Raw genomic sequence first — 22,006 nt, 5'->3', positions numbered from 1 at the left:
TTAACACTCAACACACAACATGAATATTCAACACGATGAAATGCCTTATTTTGTATCATACTCTTGTATAAAATGCTGGAGGTGCATGTGTTTTTTAAGCTTTGCAGATGATGTAACTGTAATGGAGATAAATGCGTTTGTGAAATGATTATGATGGTGCGTTATGAAAAGAGAGGAAGGAAAGTAGAGAACCTCTGGGATGATTTTTAATGTTTGTCTCTGGAGAGTTCTGACTAAACCGAGCTGTCTGTTTGAAGGCACTGCTGCCGCCATGAGGAACGCTTTTGTTTTTAAAAGAATAGTTCAATAGTTTAGGAAACATGCTCTTTTGCATCCTTTATGCAGGGAGTTAGATGAGAACATTGACACCACTCCTGTTTGTACTGTAAATATGAAGCCAAGTGTTAGCTTAGCGCAGCACACAGACACAGGGAAACGGCTAGCATGGCTGTTCAGAGGTGACATCTGTCTGACAGCATCTGTCTGACAGCATCTCAAGTAAATTAGGTAAAAGGGTGTATCTTGTCTGTTTTATCTGTACAAAAACAAAGTGTAAAGCCATAAATGTGTAGTTTTTTGTTGGGTTAAGTTGCAGATTATTTGCAAGGCTAACAGTGCAGCCTTGATAAGTAGTTATTATAACCTTGTAAAACAGGAAACTAGCACTTTTGCACTGCATATTTTGTACAAGTTATACAAACAAGATTCAGTTTGTTCCCTTTTTCACAAGAGATGTGAACAAGGGAACATTAAAGATTCTGGTAGCTGGATTTTGTGACACTTCTAAATTATTCTAGCTAGCTGTTTCCACCCGTTTCCTGTTGTTGTGCTAATTTAGCTAACCAGCTGCTGGTGTTTATTGTACAGACATGTGCGTGGTGCCAATGGTCTCTTCTTACTTTTGGCAAGAAAGCAAATTAGCATATTTCCCAAAATGTCTAATCTTTCTTTAATAAAGCCCAGCAGCTGTGGGCCAATCAGTGACAGCCACCGGGCGGGGCCTCTGAGCACGGCGGGAGTTAAATTGGGCACATTGTTTGCTGATCTGATGCTGGTGATGGGAAATAGATGCAAGCCACTCTGAAAAAAAGGGGCAACTTCTTCCAGCGTCTGGTCAGCGTGAACAGAATGTCTGTCCTCACGAGCCCGCTGTGCTCGTCCACGTCAAAACACGTTTTTTATTTTCCTTTTGCAATGTCTTTGTTGTAAATTCACATTGTATTTCAGTTTTTCTGTGTCGCCGATCTCGCGTGTCGTCTAAATCGAAGTCACATGTTGATGATCCTGTAATGTCGAGGGGTTACTGTCACTACCCGATCCGTCCCCCTGCCCGATCGGTACTGCACATGTGCGAGATGGTCCGCCATATTGGACAACTCCGGACGGCAACCCAAGATGGACATTTGACACAGTGGCTTTTAGCAAAGCTCAAAAAGAAAACTCGAGAGAGATGAGTTATTGTTATTACAACGTGACTTCACTATTATTTAACAACTCTTTTTATTGGGTTCTTTTATTTGGGGTTAAGTACATTGTCAGAATAAGTGAGAAATGGATTTAACTTCTGTTAGACAGCTATCATACTGAATACATATTTACTGTGTGCAAAAATGTATGGCATATGGCTGTCTAACAGAAGAAATTCATTTCTCACTTATTCTGACAATGTACTTAACCCTAAATAAAAGAACCCCATAAAAAGAGTTGTTAAATAATAGTGAAGTCACGTTGTAATAATAATAACTCATCTCTCGGTTTTTCTTTTTGAGCTTTGCTAAAAGCCACTGTGTCAAGTGTTCATCTTGGGTTGCCGTCCGGACTTCCGGACCATCTCGCACATGCGCAGTACCGATCGGGCAGGGGGACGGATCGAGTAGTGACAGTTGTCTCTGAGTTCCTGCAGGGCTCTTTATTGCCATCGTCATCTGCACCCGGCTGCAGGAGGAGAACGTGCACAAATTGTTGCCATGAGGAGAAGAAGAAACGGAGAGACGAGGCAACGACCCCGAGGTGTTTGTCATCATTCCAGCTGATGTGGGATTAAGTTTTGCAATAACGGCTCTGATGGTAATTCTGGCCTGATGTCGCTCAAGTCAAAAAGAAAACAATCATGCCATTGTTTATCGTTTTTATTTTAATTAATGTAATCCTTTCCTCAGTTTGTCCTCATGTTTGTAGCATTCATTTACATGTATATTATCTTATTTTCACATTGTTTATAGAAACCATTGCTTAGTTAACTGCATTTTGTTGTATCAAAACCTTATTTTAAGTGATTTTTTTTTTTTAAGAATTGGTGTAAAAATTGAATGTTACTTTTTGTAAAACCTTTTTTCAAATGGATCACAATAAAAGTCTGAAACCTTCCAGAAACAGGGTTTATATGTGGAAGGCAACATCAGTTTAGAATACACTTCATTTCTCCACACAGTAGGAATATGTGTACCGTAATAACGAGGCAAATATTTTACTGCTTGTTTTCACATTTTAAACTGGATAACACAATCTTCACAAAAAACCTATTCTGTACTCAGCATTTTACAAATGGTCTTAAAGTATTAGAAAGCTTTAATCTGTGCATTTATCACTTGCTTACTACGTTCTTATATAAGCAACACGCTTTGTAAAATATATGATGCCTCTTCACATGTAAATAAATGTGAATGCCTTTTTATACACAAACTTAATATCTTCAGCTAAATCATGTCGACTTTAAATGTATTATGTCAACATTTCCATATATTGTATTAGGTTAGTTGAAAGCAATAGTATTACGTTTTTATTGAATCTTAAAATTACTTTCAACTAACCTAATACAATTATCTGTTTACATTAATTTAAGTAAACGTTTCAATTTTCTTTGAGTGTAGGCAAACCTGAAAACACATGAAACCGCAACATGGAGAACTTCTTAATTAGGGATTTTATTTAACAAAAACCAACAGCCAGAACAGGATGATGTCACATTCATTAATGTTACCCCAAAATGAAAGGTTTTTTTCAGGTACGTCTTTATTGTCACAGCTGCTCTTCTCTTCCAGTACCACTCTCCCTGAGTCAGAGACATTTATATTCCAAGACACTGGGGTTTCAATCGAGGCTGCTTGAGCTGGACTACATTTTCATGTCAATTTCCAGATGAGTGTGAACATTACCACTAATTTCCTAATTCCATACACATTCCCTTCAAGTGTTGTGGAGTTCAGATGGGACACTAAAAGTCCCCCTTAGTTTGAGGTAAAACTAGAGTGCACAGCACAATGCATCATTAGCTTTGTATTTAGCACGTTGCGAGATGGGCTTGCAAAACATTTGACTTCATAATTCAGTGGTATAAAAACAAATTTTAAGAGTTTAATCTGATGAATAACAGGGGGTCATAGTTCACTTCATTGGACACCAGTTTGATTATCTTCTCTGTGATTTTTGCATTCATCTCAAATCAGTTTAAAAAACCTTTTTAAATGTCATTATATTTCAAACATGGCCCAGGCCTATTATTAAGGTGTGCCCATTGGGAAATGATCTACAGTCTAAACTAAGTGTAAGCCTATTGGATTGTACCCTTTACCAAAAAGGAGAAACAGCTTCAGTTGTATTTCTACAAGTGAGCAGAAATCCCTCCCAGCTTTACATGTTTCAAAATAAAACCCCCGGGAAACCAGCAGAGAGATTTTCTAACGCTCTCTTCCCATTGTGCTTCAACCAAAACCAGAACCAGTGCAAACGTACAGACTGACATTTATAATAGGGGAATAAAACAAAGGTCTTAAATTCACGATTTGCTTCACAAGATACATTCTCACCACTTTCACACACGCGTACAGAAAAACCTCTTAGACCCGCCCTTTCCCCGCCCCGTCACACGATATAAAAAAAGACGCAGTGGTGTGAACCGTCTAGCAGTGGTGTGTCGTCTGTCAGCAGGCGGGAGGAAGAGGAGCCTCTTCAGGACTCTTTAAACAGAGTCCAGTTCATCACCTCGTCACAAAGGGTCCTCACAGCTCTGTGTGAGCGTCTGGAAGAGAGAGATGGATGTGATCAGGTTAGAGCAGATGAATGTTGTTCTTACTTTACATGCCAGGAGGGATGGAAGGATTTAGAGTGTTATAAAGGATCATGATAAAAGCACTGAGTTGATCAGGGAGAATACAATTATTGTGATTTACATATTCTCACATGAAAAAGTTGTAAGAAAGATTTACAATGTTGCTTTTATTTATCCTTTCTGCAAGATTACCTTAATGATTATTATTATTAAAAAAAAGTTTCTCTAATGCAATGAAAATATGTATTTCTTTACAAAATGAAAGGTAAAGAGAAGCCAATATGTTTAAGTGCCATTTTTGAGCTTTAATAAGATTTTAGGGATGGGACCATTTTTATTGTGGTTTGTTGTCATAAACACTCTTAGGTGCTTTGGGTGGATTTCCGAACATGACTGACTTCAAAAAGGGCTGCCTAGCTCGCTTTAATGATAGGAGTGAACATTAAAGCTTGATACAACATTATAATAATAATAATAGGAAATTAAAGAAGTGAAGAGCTCACACCATCACAATGTTTTAGTGATTTCTGCTGGGGCACATCATCATGTTTTAATATTGTTTGGTTTTCAATAAAAAGATGTGTCCTATCTTTGATGCAATAAGAACTTGTCTCTCAACAAAATGGTACGTAAAGGGATCCCAGTATGAAATCTTCATAGATGATTACCAGGATAATCATGACATAACCTCACACATCCTCCCATGCCTACTCTCTACTCTGGGCGTTCAGTACCTGTTTCCTGCTGTTTCTTCGTGTGCTGCACTTTCTCCTGCACTTTGGTCTGCATGCGTTTGATCTCCTGGTCGTAGTCGCTCCACTCGGCCACGATCCTCACCGCCGCCTGCAGCTTGGGCTCCTTGGTCTTCGGGTTGTTGCACTGAGGGAAGAATGAGCCGTTATTGCTGCTGCTTTAGTGATCTCTCAGCAGGGGGAGAACAGGCTGCATGGCTGCACATGGTCCTTTAAGGAGACCCTTGGAGCTCAAACTGGTCTGTCTCACATCTACCACAAAGGAGCTACTTCAAAGGCTACAGTTTGCTCCGCGCCGGACAGAGATTCAGGTGAGGAGTCTCATCAGATGGGAAATCTTAACCAGTGATGATGGGGTTAGATCAGTGGTTCCCAAACCTTTTCAGTCAGGCCCCCCTTGGGTAATTGGAAATATTTTCGGCACCCCCCCAACCCGGTTCCCATCTATATTGGTAGGATTTATTGTATATTGTTGTAAAAACATTACATTTTCTCTGCTGATAATAAGAAGATATAAAGATCCAACTATAAATTGTATATTTTATTATGGATTACACATGAACAAAAGTGCTTGTAATCGATACTGTGAATTAATTTGGCCTAATTAAAACTGGTTGGCCTTCTTCCCAGAGTAGTAGATTTTTAAATTCAAATTTCTTTAAGGAAAATATATTAATGAACTACTATTTCTACTGCAGGTTGCAAACGATCACATCACTTTACCATTCCACACATAGCTCATCATCAATGACTTGTGTGTGCTTGCTTTCCCTCGCAGATCTTCTCAAAGCGGGGCTGTTGTTTTGAGACTGCCCCTCAGTTCATTCTCAACGTTCAGCTTTGATCTGTATTTCGTTTTGATGGCAGCAAGAGAAGCCGATCTCACACAAGTAGGATGTTGCAAAAGGCAGCATTATGCCCACAGCTCTCTGACCAATGAGATATTTTCGAGCAGTGTTTGTTTACAATTGAATAATAATAATAATAATAATAATACATTTGATTTATATAGCACACTTTAAAAAACAACGTCATCTGAATTTGTTCCTTATGAATGACACCTACTGTACTTCTGTTATCAGATTGTTGCAATGAATTATCACTTTTCTTACTCGGACACTGAACCCACATCTAAGTAAGGGATAATGTGCAGCGAGGCGGTCCTTATGGGGGAAAGAACACCCGACAGGCTCGCCAGGGATCCCGACGCGAAGAAATCGTTTTCTCGAGGAGCTTTTTGATTACAGATTTGAAACCATCGTTGCTTGCTTTAAAAGTAGCACAATTCATTAAGTCAAACCTTGGAAGGTATCTAGATATCCTGCCCTAATGCCAAAGGAACTGCACACTGAATATGTTTTGCCTTTTGATGTCTATGTCTGGACCGCTGCGTAACAAGGAGGGTTTCTGCCCCGTTACTTCTCCGCTGTTTTCTAGTCCCTCTTGTCTTGTCGGTTTGAAACTGTATACAGTTAAATCGACCGGACTTCTTTCTGCAGATGTGAGCGTCCTTAACAACGGTTAATAAGTCCTTGAGAGCGGTCTGTCTGTTCTGGATTAACAACGTGTCACGTGTTCTGAATTGACCAATCAGAATCGAGTATTCAACTAAGCCATGTAATAAGTAAGGGATAATGTGCAGCGAGGCGGTCATTATGGGGAAAAGAACACCCGACAGGCGGACCAGAGAGCCCGGCGCGAAGCGGAGGGATCTTGATCAGCATCTTGATCAGCATGCCCTTTTAAACTTATGGTATTATTTTTATTTTGTCATAGTGTCTGTTGCTTATTATCTATCGCCTTATACATCCAAAAATAACTCATTCACATATTGAGCACTACATGTAGATACTCAGTACAATACTACATCTCAGTGAGCCTGTGTGCCCTCTGGTGGCTGTTAGGAGGAACTACAATCCCTATAATAACAGCTCCACTGTGCAGGGACCTACAGGTGTTTGACCACGTGAGGAGAACTGACAAAATAATATTATGAAAACAGATTTCATAGATTCTATTCCTTTTCTCTTGCAAAAAAGTCAGAGTGATGTTCTACCAGGTCTATCGTCTTGGCGCTTCCCTTGGAGCTGTTGTCGCACCACGTCTCGCACCACAGCCACTCCTGAGGCAGAGACTTTATGGGCACCTGGTGGATCATGTTGTTGGGCAGATCCTGGAAATAACACACACAATGAGACCAATGACAGAAGTCAGGAGAGCAACTGTTAAAGAGACATTACAAAGAGAACTTGTTATGGTTGTCTGTGTGAATCAAACCATGACACATGATGTTGAAGCTTAGGTGAATTTAAGTCATAAAGGTTGAAATATAATCTGCAGACAGGCCTTGAAAAAACATTAACATGCGCCGCTCTGCTTATATCTATGAAGGAGTAACTGTGTTAAAAGCTCTCCTTGTTGCTGCGTTCAAGGACATTAGAAAGTTCATTCACGCTTTGTTTTCATAAAATCACGATCAGACAGGAAATCTGTCTGCAGAAACTGACAGTGAGAAATCTGGATTCTCAAAACATAAGCTTTGCCGGCATTGTAAGCTGTAATATTTAAATAATGCAAAAATCATCCTTTATAAAACGTTTGAGGGTTTAGAATCACTTCAAGGGTGCGTATTAAAGAGAGTAATCTGACCTGGTCGAGGTTGGAGAGGCTGTTGGGGTCCTGGCTGAGACCCTGGTACTGTCCTCTGAGTCGATCTCCTGCTGCGATCTTCCTGAACTTCTTCAGGTCGACCACATACAGCGCACTGCAGGGGGAGAACAGGAAACAGAGAGAATATGCATGAAATCATGAAGAACATATTGAGAAAAAGGAAGAGTGAGTCTGTCGAGGTTTCTCAATACTCTCATTTCCCCTCCTCGACTCCTCGGTCCTCCGGTAGTGACCCGGAAATGGATTTCAGCGCACTCTAAATGCACATCGAGCATCGAGGAGGCTCTCTGGAGGAGCTCTAACCGAGGAGACACTGATGAGACACTTATCTCAGCCAATGACAGCTCTGCATGCATCCCCTGGATATTATTTTAGAAACTGCTTTCAGCAACGCGATGTTTACAGTGAGAACAGCTGTGAGGTCCGTGCAGAAAGCAGAGCAGTGTGTATAATATATCACTCAGTAAAACAGGCCTCCTCTCTTTATTTGCTTTAGTTTAGTAGATATCTACAAACAAAGAGTCGATATTTTTCTAAGACCATTTAGTGCTTCACATAATAAAATACACAACGGCTGTAGCCTGATTATGCTTTAGGAGCAGTAGGTGTGTGTGTTGTACAGTGTGTAGGTGTGTGTGTTGTGCGTTATGAGAGTGCTCTCATACTTGTTTGATTCTGAAATTGTATATATTTATATAAATATGTGTGTGTATATGTCCGCATCTGTAGCCTGTTATTGTCTCATTATACCGCACTGTGAATTAATTAAAAGTAATTATAAAACGGACAAGTCAAATCAAGCAATCTGATTGGTTCTTAGCCGTGATATACTGAGCGTATACCACGGGGAGAATTGTAAGTTACTTTTCACAACAAGTCAGTATCCCTCCGCGTCTGAGAAAAACAGTATACCGTTGGGCTGAAAAGCAAACTGCAGGCTGGAACAAGAAAGCAGCGGAGAAGTAACGGGGCAGAAACCCTCCTTTTTACGCATTGGTCCAGACATAGACATCAAACGGCAAAACATATTCAGTGTGCAGTTCCTTTGGCATTAGGGCAGCGATATCTAGATACTTTCCAAGGTCTGACATAATGAATTGTGCTACTTTTAAAGCAAGCAACGATGTTTTCAAATCTGTAATCAAAGAGGTCCGCAAAAACACTATCGACCAATCAGATTGCTTGATTTGACTTGTCAGTTTTATAAATATATTTACATTTCTTCCGTTACGAAACAAACTTACAAAGCATAAAATGGAAACATTTAAGATTAACTTCGACCTCCGGGGGGGGTTTACTATGGAGTGGATTGAGGAAGCCTATCTCCAGGGAAAAAAAGCACCTAAACGACGACATGCAGAGCTACGAGAAGAGCAGGCAGACCAACTGGAAAAGTACCACCATTCAAAAGCTTTCTGATGCGGGTCTTGAAACAAAGCAGAGAAATGATGACCACAGGTGCGAAAGCTCTCTAGAGCTACTGGAAGCCCAATCTCGGGGACCGGAGAAAGTGGAGCAATATTCTCACCACGCCAAGCAACAGCCTAGAACAACCTCAACCTATACAAGTAACCTCGTAAGCCATGCTACTGATGCTGGACAGGTTTTCAGTGGCTGCACAATAAACGGCAACATACAAATGAATGTAAATAAATAGCCAAATAATGGATCAACGCTCTCTGTCTAATATGTTCGCTAGCTGTTAGTGTTGTTGCATAGCAACACCTATATTTATGTTTCGTGCAGAAGGCAACGGAGGGACTATTTTATTTTGAACATCATTATTTACTAATAAAAACTATTTAAATTAGAGTGTGTATTTTTCTTTCATATTCGCGTCGGGCCGAACCACGCCCTTTAGCTGTGATATAATGAGCATATATCACGGCCTGTCGTGAGCTATTGCCTAAATATAGAAGTGGTCATGAACACATCTGTCCATCAGACAGAGCGCTGCTGCCTCCTGTCATCATTAATGGACGTCTCTTTAAAATTACCGCTCAGAGGAGAAGAGTTCTCATTTCTCTAAGCTCCTGCTGCTTCCCCTCCTCTCTCCTCGTTCCCCTCCTCTCTCCTCGGTTCCCCTCCTCTCTCCTCGGTTCCCCTCCTCTCTCCTCGGTTCCCCTCCTCTCTCCTCGGTTCCCCTCCTCAGTCCTCCGCTCGCATCTCCTGTGGGCGGGACTAAGTTCTCGAGGATAGGAGTCGAGGAGGGGAAATTAGAGTATTGAGAAACCTCTAGAGTGTGAGCTGTCGGAGTGTGTGTCAGAGAGTGTGTGTGTACCTGATGTGGTATTTGCGCCCTGCGAGGTGGCTCGCCCAGTATCCGGTCTTCCAGAAGCGATAACCGTCCATCTCCCTCCGGCTCTCGCAGAACGGCGTGTATCCGTACGGAGCGCCCTCCAGGTCGAAGTCACGCAGCTCCTTCAGGTCTGTGCGCACGATCTGAAGAGAGGACACAACAGAGGGACCACTTCAGAGGGGAGACACTCGTTTCATTGAGTCAGTTATTTACTCCAATCATCGGTTATATTTCAAAAAGCTAGCAGAAGCTGACGTCTTAACATTGTATTTTATTTCAGTTGGTTAAAAAAAAAGAATTATACATAAATAAAATCAATCGATTGTATTTGTGACATGACATCATATAAGGTTTGCTACAACTTAATTTAGTTCCTTGAATTTGTGTATTCATTTATATTTTTAAAAGGACATTATATTCACATTTGAGAAGTTGCTCCCAGTTGGGTTGTGATCATACAATTGTAATCTCCTAAACTCTTCAAACACGTTGATAAGATTTTATGAGCATTAGATTACAGCTAAAAGTCCAGTGGAACATGAGACGGTGGAACATTGTTTCCCAGACTGAATCATAGAACCTTCTGGCCTTTTCAATCATTTAAATCCCCAACAGTCTCGAAATGATAACCTGTAACATCAGTTGTTTCATATTCCTCTTCTGATCTGAACAGTACAAAGAACACACAGTTGGACAGAGGCAGGTGTTTCCAGTGTTTGCGCAGCCGGCTGTGAGCTCACCTGGTCGGCGTCCACAAACAGGATCTTGTCGACAGCGAGAGGAAACAGCACGTCCAGGAACAGGATCTTGTATCCCCAGATGATCCTCTGCTTCTCCGTCTGTTGGTGCAACCAGCGCGGCCATTTGTACTGCACCAGCTCGTACTGGAAGCCATACTGCTGCGCCATGTGGGGGATGAACTCCTGAGGAGGGCACACACACAACACACTGTGAACTAGGACATACTAGAGACAATGTCAACTGCAGTCAAACATAGCTGGATAAGAGACGTGAAATAATAAATGGGCATCCTAATGAACACCAGATTAAATGTCAGTACCAGGATGCTCATGGATGTGACAAGAAAATAGAGCTTTCAAATAAAAACAGGGTTCATACACTTTTTCACCAAGGACTTTCAATGACTTCTCTTCTCCATGACCTTTACCTAATTGTCCTGACCAAAGAAATTACTCTTTCTCAGCGGTAACACTGAAAATGGTTTTAACATGGAACAGGAAAATAAGGTCTGCATCTGAAACATGTCGTGCCTATCTAAAACAAATCAAATAGGCTTACTAGCTTCTACGCACTAAAGCAACTCAAATCTCTCACCAGCAAAATACCTCGTCAGTTAAATGCCATTTTACATTTCATTACGATACAGTATTTATTATCATTATAGTATTACTATTTCGGCGATTAGATGAAATATAAATTGTATTTGATACAACTTTAGTTACATTTCCATGACTTTTCCAAAAACTTTGGGAAAAATATTGCTTTCCAAAACTTTTCCAGGGCCTGGAATTAGCATTTTGAATTTCCATGACTTTTCCAGGTTTTTAATGACCGTAAGAACCCTGATTCAATAAGTGTCATAAATCGGAAAAAACCCACAATTGACAGTAGAAACGATACTGAACCAGTCCAAAGAAACAAACACATTTAGACAGATAACAGAGGGCACTTCTGTAGACTTTACATCACTTTAAATCTACATCAAAAACAATCCTTTATATGGAGCTATTTTGGACTTCGAACATCTGGGTTACTAAACAATCCTGTGTGGCCTTCGGAGATCAAAGAAGTAAAAGGATGAAATCAATAATGCAGGATAATGAGTCTTCTTCTTCACACAGTAAAAGCAGAGCGAAGCAGTCACAGAAACAGGGCTGATAATGAGGAGAGAGGCGAGGAATGAGCTCCTGCTTGAAGCTCACATCACTGACGGACAGAGAAAAGCTCCACGTCATGATGGGATGCCGACTGATTCCCTAAAGCTAGAATCTTACCTTGAACGCCGGGGACAGGTAGTTCTTGAGGAACCAGAACTTAACGGGAGTTTTGGTGTTTTTCAGAACTGACAGCATCATAATCCTGAGGGGAGGAAGAGTAACATGGTGGCAACAGGGTTTGGAGAAGAAAGGGAACTAAATCTATATTCTTTAAAGACAGGTTGTATTTGAGGATTTGGTTGATCTTTGGTCACATCTCTGAGTCTCACCTGAGGAAGCGCTCGTACAGATGCCCCGAGGCCACGGAGAAGATGTTTATCACGTCGTCTTTCTCCTGCTTCACCTCCTCTGGCTTTGCTCCACCTGTGAACCCTCTGAAAGACAGAAGTCAAACTGGTTATTTGAGAGTTTAAAAGGTTTCAAAAGAAAAACGAGGTGTCCTCCAGATAGAGTCAACCTGTATGTGATAGGGCTGTGCGATTATGGCACAAATCATTATCACGATTATTTTTGGTCAATAATTGACATCACGATTATTAAAGGAATGGTATGCTCATGACACTCATTTTTTAAAAATTATCATCCGATAAAACAGACCAGTCTCTGCCAGTCTCTCTCTTTTTTTTTTTAATCCGATGACATTATCAGTGATTTTAAACTGATTATATATCGAAATAACATCAACACTGTGGGCGCCGCCATTTCCCGGACGTGACGTAATCCATGCGTTTGGTTTTCGAAAACACGTTGATCTCCATGTTATTTACTGTAGTTTCTCTCTTCAAATATGCCTCACTGTATCGCGAAATATTGCCATAATTCGGATAGGAACAATCCACGGAATGCTCGGTTCCACCTGTTGCCAAAAGGTAAGCATAAGAAGTACATTCGGAGGCAGTGGCTAGCGAAATGCGGCCGGCCCGAACCGAGAGATTTACAGGCTCATGTATGCAGCGAACATTTCACATTTCCGGACGACTACTCTGAGAGTATGATCAAACATAACATGGGATTTAAAGAACAACCATTACTCAATGGAGATGCAGTACCATCGGTCTTTCTGGTGTCATCACCGACCAGGACACCAGTTCGGCCAGTTGAGAAATCGCCCTCTGCAAGTGTGAAGCGACGGAGGAGCAGAAGTAGTGCTCGGAGTAAGAATAAGGTATGTTATAGCGCATTTCCATTGCAGCGGCTAGCCCCGTTTTAACGTCCAGGCCAGGACAGTTTTTGGTGGCCTTTTCATATAGCGTAGTACCGACTAGTGTGTATTTTACCCCCGTTTTTTCCGGCCCCATAAAATCACTGATATGTATGGCTGAATTCCCCCATCCAATCTCTTCACATTGGTTAAAACTTGTTCCTCTGCTGACGAGTCCGAACTGAAATACTCCACCATGTTTCCGTGTGTTGACAAAGTGAACGCATGGATGACGTCACGACCATCACGTGACTACTGAAAATGGCAAACATGGCGGCGGCCAGACGGAATATACAGGTCTTGATAAAAAAGAGCTATAAAATCATTATTTACCGGGGAATATCGCTGATTTCTTCAGGGTATGGTTTAAACATAACGTTTCACTAAATACTGAAGTTTTGATTAATTATCTAATGAGTGGACCATTCCTTTAAGAAACGATCCATTTATTGAAAAATGTGAACTGTATGTTTTTAACAGTTGATTACCCTGAACTTTAAGTATAATTCAACTGAAAAACTAAAAAATTACATTTTCTTTTAAAAAATAAAAATAATCGTTTTATTTCGATTACGTTGTTTTCGAAATCGTTGCAAGCCAAAATTGTAATCGAGATTAAAGTACGATTAATTGCACAGCCCTGGTATGTGACAGTTCATCTTTACACATACAGTAAGTACTGCTTATGAAAACCATAGTAAGGGCTACGACTAACAATCATGACCGCTGTTAATTGAATTGTACTTTTACAATACATCTCTACAACCCAGAGGCTCAATTTGTAATGATGGTGAACACGGAAACAAGCACCTCACACCTGAGACGCTCCAACGAGATAATGTGTGAAAGCTTTGCTTCATAAACAACAAACGACTATTAAAATGGTTGATAGGCTGATAGATGAATACATTTGTTTGTAAGCATATTTGATTATAAAAGCAGAAGCTACACATGTTTTATATGAAAGCTGCACCTGGTCAGAGATTTCCAGAAGCCGGCGTCGTTCTCTTCCGTCACGTCGCTCAGCAGCTCCTCGTTGAACTTGTCTGGTTTCTTCTGGACCTGAACAACAAACATTTAACCCAGTGAGGTGAAACACGTCTGTAAAGAATACGATCAATCCATTTGATAATATGTAATATGCTGTCATTCTATATTGTCGGACAGTCATGTGACAGACCTTGACTTTAATGACCCGGGTCTTGAAGTTGTTCAGCACGACTATGATGTCATCGGACTCTGCAGGAGAGTCTGTGCCCTCGTGGCTGCAACACAAGAAAGAAACAAAACGGTTTACAAGTTTGTAAATCGAAGATATTTAACTTGAAAGGATCGTGGCTTTTCACTTCAGCGACATCAACTCTCCTCTCTCTTCTACCTGTAGATCTTGTAGATGTCATCAGAGCGTCCTTTCCTCATCTTCAGGATCCAGGCGCCGGGGTTTGCCTTCAGCTGAAAGTATCCCTACAGAGCAGGAAACACGAGATGTACAGTGCGTGTGAGTATAATAATACTAACCCCTAACCCTATCCAAAAGAGCATTCAAAAGTATCAACAACTGGCATCTATCTGTTCCAAGGCGTTGGCAGTAGGAACATTACTGAAGTTCCATAAACAAGTAAATTCAAACATATTAACACTTACTTCTAATCCACTGCATTTCAGCAGGAAATACTGTACTTTAAAACATGTAAATATTAAAATGCTACCACATGTATGAGTGCAGATTGGGTACTTTTACTTTTGATACTTAATATCAGGAAGTCAGGGTTGTGGTTATAATGGAGCATTATAAGAGTGTGGTATTTAAACTGTCGGTGAAGTAAAGGATCTGAGGACTTGGACGACAACAACACGAGAGGCTCCTCTGGGACTCACCAGGTTTGCCATGACGATTGTATCCATGATGACGGGCTCGGAGGCGGTCCCTAAGGTGAACTGGAGGCCTCTTGGCGGCTGGCCTGAGCTGACGTCGAAACAATGACCCTCCAACAGAAGGTGCTCCAGCTCGTACTCTGCTGCCACGATGTTCTCCACCTGCAGCAGCCACACAAGAAGAGCTTACCCTGTGCAGCCGATTCACCGCCTGGGGCTTTAAAGACTCGCATTAATGCTTTCCAAACAAACCCGAGGTCTTTAAGCAAGAGTGAAAGATAATAAGTCCTTTGCATACAATAAAAACATAGAAGAAGAAATGTCAGGAGATCAGCACTCTATGAAACTGTAAGATCCTAACATATAAAATAGGTAATTATAGTAAAAAGTATGTTTTTAGAATATAAATAGTCAAACAACATGACTGTAATGATCAAAATGCTAATTTAATGTTGACCTAATAGTAAATCTAAGCCCTAAATATGTTAACATAGTACAACAGTATTAAATGGATACAATGTTTAATAGTGTACCCAAATTATAACCTTAATATCTTCACATGAATACAACCTAATATAGACACAACTGTTGTCCTCTGCAAAGGATCCTTGGCCCCAGTGAAAGTTGTCTTTTTGTTGAAAGTATGTACTTTATTGCAAAAGAAAGTTTAAAAAACACATGTGGGGAAATTTAATATTTGTTTGTGTGTAATTTTACCTTTGAAAAAATCAATAAAAGAAAGTTTACATTTTTTTTTAAAAAACATGTGGGGAGAAATAAGTCTTTGTACAATCCCTTTGACAAATAAAACGACAAATAAATCCCTGAAGATAGTTTAAAATCTGAGCAGAACAATATCAGTTTGTTTAAGTCCAAGGGGACAGGCAGTGTTTAGGTTTAAACCCTGACTGATGTCGCACAATAAAGTATTAAAAACATTCAGCGCGCAGGATAGAGTGGAGACTTCAGAGTTCACTGCGAGAAACCCTTTTAAATCATTCACAAGTACACATCCAGATGGAAACTCAGACAAACGTTACCTCCTCCAGGTAGATGTTGTCCAGGTCGTAGCGGGTGTGCACAGACTCCACCATCCAGGTCTCGGGAGTGTTGAGGTTCAGCGTGAAGAGAGGAGACTGAGGCATGTCCAGAAACTTGGCCAGGGGGCCGAGGGAGAAGCTGCCGTCAGCCTGGAACACCACCTCGGGCTCCAACACGTGGCGGTAGAAGCTGGAAGAAACAAACGGACCTTAATAACAGGTGAAGGAGTCCTAAAGTCATAATCTGACATGGGCTGGATTCTGTCATCCAAGTCAAACATGAATAAATATATAAACAAACATAAAGGAATAGAGTGGCTTTACTTATAAACAGAAGTTGTCCAAAACACATTGTGTGCATCCTTGAAGTCTAGTAACTACATTACAGTCATGTTGTCAGTACAAATCCACGTTAAAGCGAGAGAGTGTGTACTGTGACCAGCCCTCACCTCTTGAGAGGCATGTCTGACAGTTTGGATTGGCAGTTCATGAAGACCCTTAAATTGATGTTTACCAGCTGCTTCAGGACCTGTGGGAGGAGAGGAGGAGAGGTTCAAGAGGACAAGAAGGACAGGTTAGAAATAACATGTGGACAGGGTCAAAGGGAGGTCAGGCAAGTCAACAGGGAGGACATTGGACCCACCAACAGCAGAGGAGCCAGTTTCTGAGCGTCTCTGGTCACAGGGTCCACCACGGCAACAACATCAAAGTACACCTCTCCCTCCTTCGGACGGATCTTCACAGCGCTGCAACAAAGACATATCAGACAATCAGAGATGAAGGGAAAGTAAACACAAACTTCAGATATCCAAGGCTATAGCTGTCTGCAGAGGATGCACTGATCCGGAAACAAATTTAAATATCTACAATCAATTTGAAGGTTCAATACTTTTGATACAGTGTTTGCCAAGGACGGTCCAATATGTTAAATACGGCCAGTATGTGATATGAATGATTGATTTTTATTGTTTTGGTATTTGTGTTGCTGTGGGGAAAGTTTATCCCAATGATTGAACTTGTACAAACAAACAAACAATATGCAAAAACCAAGCCAGCCTGGAGGAAAGCTTCAGAAGTTCTCTCCTCAGGGAATAAAGGAGGCTTGCTTGTACGAATGATGTGCATGTATTACAACGTTACCTGTAGCGGTCATCTGCAATGTCATACTCCACCCGGGTCTCTCCTTTGGGCTGAGAGGAGAGCAGAGCGTCCACCTTCATCACCAGATCGCTGGCCCTGAGAGAAGCACTGCATTCAACTCCACAGAATCTACAAAACGCTACTTAAGGCTTCATTTGTTTAAATCCACAGATGCGTGAAATAAAATACCTGTCCTCCTCAATCCCAAACTGTTTGACCTTGCTTTTGATTCGCTCTCCAGATGTCTTTAGGATGATGCTCTCCAAAAGCAGGAAGTCATCCTGGTTGAACACCTCCTCCTCCTCCAGGGGCCCTATGATCTGTAAACGAGACAGAAACCGTATTGAATGCACCGCTACAGTTACTGTGGTCAAATTGTGAGTTTATCCATAAATACAAACGTTATTTGTTCACAACGTATCTTTATTTTCAGTGCAGGATATTTAAAACAATAGGAAACCAGATTGTGACTCACTCTTCCGTTGCTGATAACGGCTCTCTGTCCTTTCTTCAGTTTGAGCACGTCTCGGCAGTAGGCAGCGTGGGAGAGCAGGAAGTCAAATTTGGGCCCATCGTACGCATCCTTGAACAATGACACATCCATACCCTGGGGAGAAAATAGATCACTTGTAGGCAGTTGATAAAAGAAGAGGGGTGGGAGCTAATGAAGTCACAAAGCCTGATGAGGGCCGATATTTCAACAGTGACAACAGAAGGAAGTTGATCATTTTGAATCATGTCCTCCCTCACCCCGACAGCGAAGTCCCCGATGTCCGCTCCCTCCTCCAGGGCCGCGGCGGTCTCTTCTTTGGCCAGCTTGGTGATGAAGTTCTTGGCGTTGTTGGCAGATTGCGTCTGCATGGCCGCCCAGATCGCTCTGGCCACGCGACTCGTCTCCGTGGACACGGCAGCCGACGGGTTGTTGATCATCCCCAGCCGGACGTCGTTGCTCGTTTTCTAGCGTGGAGGGGAAAGAGTTGTCACAACTTTGAGAGGAGAAGAGGTTATCAGATGATCTATAGAAACACATGGTGACAGGATGCCACTTTGCGTGAGGTGATCCTATTTTACTATTCTAATTTGTATTCTACAGTCTGGGAGATAGTAAGGACGAGAGTTATGGTTTAAATAAATTAAAAAGAATGTTTTTCCATCATCAATATTAAGGCAAATGTAAGTAAGACACAAATTAATGTATTAAATTACTAATAAACTTTGTGCAGTTGCTTTATAATATATATATATATATATATATAAGGAAATGTCCACTAGGTTTTTTGTGTGTTTTTTTACAGTACAAAATTGATCAAAAATATAATAAAAAAGCGAAAGAGATGGTTTGGAAAGATGTTGTACCATGTGTCTGATGGCGTCATAGAGAAGCTGACGTCCAGATGGCTTGTCAAAGTCTCCGACCACCCAGAAGGTCACGGGGCGGATGTAGCCATCGTCTGAAAACCACAGAGGAAGAAACGCAGACGTCAGAGGAAGATGATGATGTGATCCATATGGTCAAACTTATGGGGTAGAGAAGGAGCCATGTTGTTTTGGGTAGGAACCAAGTTTAGGAAATCTATGTAGGTAGAACTTGGATGTGAAAAACCATAAGAAATCATTTTTGTATACTTGGTGTCAACTACTCGTTCATTTCTTAATACATGTTACTTTTAACATCCTATTCTCCATGCAGCTACAACAAACGACACATGCTCTCCTAAAGATGGAGAAATCAATGTTAGAACAACACGAGCCGTTATGCAGATACCTCCCCCTAATACACAATCATCACATGCATAATGAGTAAGTTGTGTTCTCTGAGATGGAAGAGTGCTGGTGGGTTAGCAAATGCATCTCAACACTGCCAGCAATGTGGTTTTTACAGAAAACAGAAAGAAAAGAGCAAGTGAGGAGTAGAGGGAACGATGCGGAGGAGAAGGCTGATTACCATGCCTGTTGGTGCTGGTCATCCCTGATGCAGGGGCATTTTAAAATCACAGAACAGGAGGAGGAGGAGGAGGAGGAGGAGGAGGAGGAGGAGGAGGAGGAGGAGGACAGAAGGAGAATACACAGAGAGGTTTTAGTCTTGAAGGTGACCACATGATCTTCACTAGAACCAAAAACTCTCGTTCATTCAGAGTTTTTCTATGTGACGATCTTTCAGGTGAGACGCTCACCTTTCTTAGTCATGTAGTTCAGGCTGTTGGCCACAGCGGTGCTCTTCTGCTTGGTGTCCAGAGTCGAGAAGCGAGCGTAATCGTCGATAAAGAAGTTGTCTGAAAGAAGAGAAGAAAATGGTAATCTGTAGGTCCTGTAGAAACTGTAAAAGAGTGTTTAACAGCAAATATGTGTACATGTGAATGTGCACTCGAGTTGGAAAGCAAAGCTAATATCTGAATATGTTTATGGTGTCATTTTTATACTTGCACCACTATTGATATTTTTTTCCAAATGTGTACCGAGTGCTCTTTTCCCTCTGGATAGAATAGAATGGGGGGGATGAAACCCTCTTTAATGGTCACACATGCAGAGCACACGGCACACAGTGAAATGTGGCCTCTGCTTTTAACCCATCCTGGTACCAGGAGCAGTGGGCAGCTATTGTACAGCGCCCGGGGAGCAATTGGAGTGGGGGGGGGGAGGGAGGGGGTTGTCCGGTGCCTTGCTCAAGGGCACCACGGCAGGGGCCAGGAGGTGAACTGGGACCTCTCCAAGTAGTAGTCACACTCCATATTTAGGTCTGTTCGGGGACTTGAACCGGCGACCCTACGGCTCACAGTCCGAGCCCCTACTGACTGATCCACTGCTGGATACTAAAGCTCTATAACATCTTATACTCCTAAACCCTAAGTAGCTCCAAACTTATAATAGAAAAAAAGAGTTAACATTTTAAAGTGAATAACTGAGAATTAAAGTATTCCAAATGTCATGATTTGTGGACATATAGTATGCAATAGGAAGAGGTTCAAATGAATTGAAAGTTTGTGAGAAGTGTCTTTGATTAAAATGTAGAAAATTATCCAAACAAACCCCAGCATCTCATATTGAATAGCGTTAACACAACACAAGGTTGTGGTCAGGAGTCTAGAAGAAAATATTTAATCTAAAGTGTCACACTTTCAATAACAACAACATTAACAAGTCTTAAAAAAGCTCTTGGGGATCATCTCAAAATTGCATGCAAAATGCCCAAACTCAGTCAGCTCCTGTTCTACTGTCCCGTCCTAAAAATGTGCAAGGCTACACTATGGGTTAATTGGGTGAAAGTAACATCTGCACAACATCAGTATGCTTATGGTTTTGTACTCACTGGTATCGGAGAGATCCAGGTACGTTCTGCTGGTGGACAACACTCTGGGGTTGATGCGAGGAACAACGTTGGCCTGATTCATGATGTAGTCAACGACGTCCTGATCTGTGGCCAGCTCCCCCTGTTGGCCACGAGAGAAGACATGCGGGATGGCAAAGGAACAATTCAGGGAATCCTTTAGGGCAGGGGTTTTCAGAGGGTGGGAAGGTGAGCCTCAGAGAACATAAGAACAGCTGCGCCCCCCCTCCCAATTATTATTGCTATTATTATTATTGTTGCTATAATGCAGGGGTATCCATTTGCATTACAAAGAGGTCCAGTCAGAGAACATGTAATTAGATGCTCTGTTTTCGCTATGTACCTTTCTCTTTTTTGAGCACGCCATTTGAAATGACTCACTGCTGTTTCTGTCTTCTTGTCTCGTCTCTGTTTGAATCTATCGTGCTGACTCACTGACTGCACTGATTTGATTGGCTGAGTAGCGTCACCTCCTTAAGCATTAACTTTTTAAAACCTTTTTATCTTTATGTTTTAACATTTTCAACATCGTGGATAAATGCTTCTATGCTCCCGGCAACACACTGAACGTCAACTTTGCCTCCTTATTACACTCGCCTCTACTTTAGTGGGAACAATGAGTCTGCGTCTTTGATGCGGGGATGCAATGTAGATCATCCTCTGGCTGCAGCCTTGACTGGTACTTGCTTTTGATCAAAGTAAGTATTAATAAAATCTAAATAAAGGGCGGTGCCGGCCGTCAGCGCCTCACACTTTGAAAACCGCTGATTTAGAGGACAATATTCACTGCAGAGCCGAAACAGATGCAGTAGTTTATTGCCCTCAAAGTCAGTTCGGACAGCAATCTGAAGATTCACTAGCTCTCCCGCTGCAGTAACTGATGCTTGTGTATCGACTGAACAGTTTTCCTCAAACAAATTATTATTAAACATTAAAGAGGAGAAAACAAGATGACTGACATTGTTCACCTCTAGAACTGGTGCAATAAACCAGAGCGTCCGTTACAAGAGAGAAGCAATTTGAAGAGAACACAAGAACAATAGAAACATTTGGCTCCTCAGAGTGCTGACTCCGACATTAAAACCAGAACGCATGGCAGATGGCATGCTCACAAAGATTTAGGTTCGCAGAAAAAGTATGACTTACTAAAACCAAAGACTTCCCGAAATAATCCTGCGGCTGTCTTCTTCTCATTTATTCTTTCTGTCAATTAAACTCCATTTGTAGCAGATTAAAATGCATCACATAAATACACCCACTGGTGTTGTCACTTTGTTAGCCATCCCTGAGTGAACGTGTTGCTTATTCCTTTGATTCGTTTACCAATTGTTTTAATATGCAAAACATAAGTTAACTTTAGTTCATTGATAGATATGAGGAAATCAAATCAAATCTACTAAGTACAAAATAAGAACTCATAACATGTTTTATGCAAAGGCAATTCAATACTCATCAGTGTGTCTGCACAGATAATAAGATGGGTGTTCTTTTTTGTTTTGACTAAACTGCAATGAAAATGTTTAATGCGCTGAAGATAAATATAAAGGCCCTTTCAAACATACACATTTGCTGACCAAATGATATCAACCCTTTACCAAACAACCGTGGTACTTCATAATGTGGCAAGGAAACCCTTATTGGTTCAGTGTGGCTGGTGAGTGTTCAAGGTTCAAGGCTTTTATTGGCCATACGAACATA

General features: G+C 41.3%; 1 protein-coding gene across 2 annotated transcripts in view; it reads right to left on the bottom strand.

Moving 5' to 3' along the window:
- Positions 1–2,905: 2,905 nt before the first annotated feature.
- Positions 2,906–22,006, bottom strand: part of uggt1 (UDP-glucose glycoprotein glucosyltransferase 1) — a 34,043-nt gene continuing 14,942 nt past the window's right edge. Inside the window, exons 19-41 of one of the 2 annotated variants that reach the window (XM_034111144.1) lie at positions 20,291–20,411; positions 19,158–19,256; positions 18,929–18,952; positions 18,340–18,434; positions 17,734–17,940; positions 17,459–17,590; positions 17,173–17,303; positions 16,984–17,079; positions 16,487–16,589; positions 16,293–16,372; positions 15,844–16,033; positions 14,807–14,965; positions 14,307–14,392; positions 14,109–14,193; positions 13,902–13,990; positions 11,997–12,101; positions 11,785–11,869; positions 10,510–10,692; positions 9,752–9,912; positions 7,450–7,564; positions 6,857–6,973; positions 4,783–4,927; positions 2,906–4,018 (exon numbers count right to left, since the gene is read on the bottom strand). In XM_034111144.1, coding sequence (XP_033967035.1) covers positions 3,999–4,018; positions 4,783–4,927; positions 6,857–6,973; positions 7,450–7,564; positions 9,752–9,912; positions 10,510–10,692; positions 11,785–11,869; positions 11,997–12,101; positions 13,902–13,990; positions 14,109–14,193; positions 14,307–14,392; positions 14,807–14,965; positions 15,844–16,033; positions 16,293–16,372; positions 16,487–16,589; positions 16,984–17,079; positions 17,173–17,303; positions 17,459–17,590; positions 17,734–17,940; positions 18,340–18,434; positions 18,929–18,952; positions 19,158–19,256; positions 20,291–20,411 — 2,628 coding nt within the window. In that variant the 3' untranslated portion in view covers positions 2,906–3,998. The remainder of the gene's footprint in view (positions 4,019–4,782; positions 4,928–6,856; positions 6,974–7,449; positions 7,565–9,751; positions 9,913–10,509; positions 10,693–11,784; positions 11,870–11,996; positions 12,102–13,901; positions 13,991–14,108; positions 14,194–14,306; positions 14,393–14,806; positions 14,966–15,843; positions 16,034–16,292; positions 16,373–16,486; positions 16,590–16,983; positions 17,080–17,172; positions 17,304–17,458; positions 17,591–17,733; positions 17,941–18,339; positions 18,435–18,928; positions 18,953–19,157; positions 19,257–20,290; positions 20,412–22,006) is intronic. The other variant, XM_034111145.1, reaches the window with a different exon arrangement.

The sequence above is a fragment of the Pseudochaenichthys georgianus genome, chromosome 22 (assembly GCF_902827115.2).
Source record: "Pseudochaenichthys georgianus chromosome 22, fPseGeo1.2, whole genome shotgun sequence".
NCBI lineage: Eukaryota > Metazoa > Chordata > Actinopteri > Perciformes > Channichthyidae > Pseudochaenichthys > Pseudochaenichthys georgianus.
This window is presented reverse-complemented; position numbering and strand designations above follow the sequence as displayed.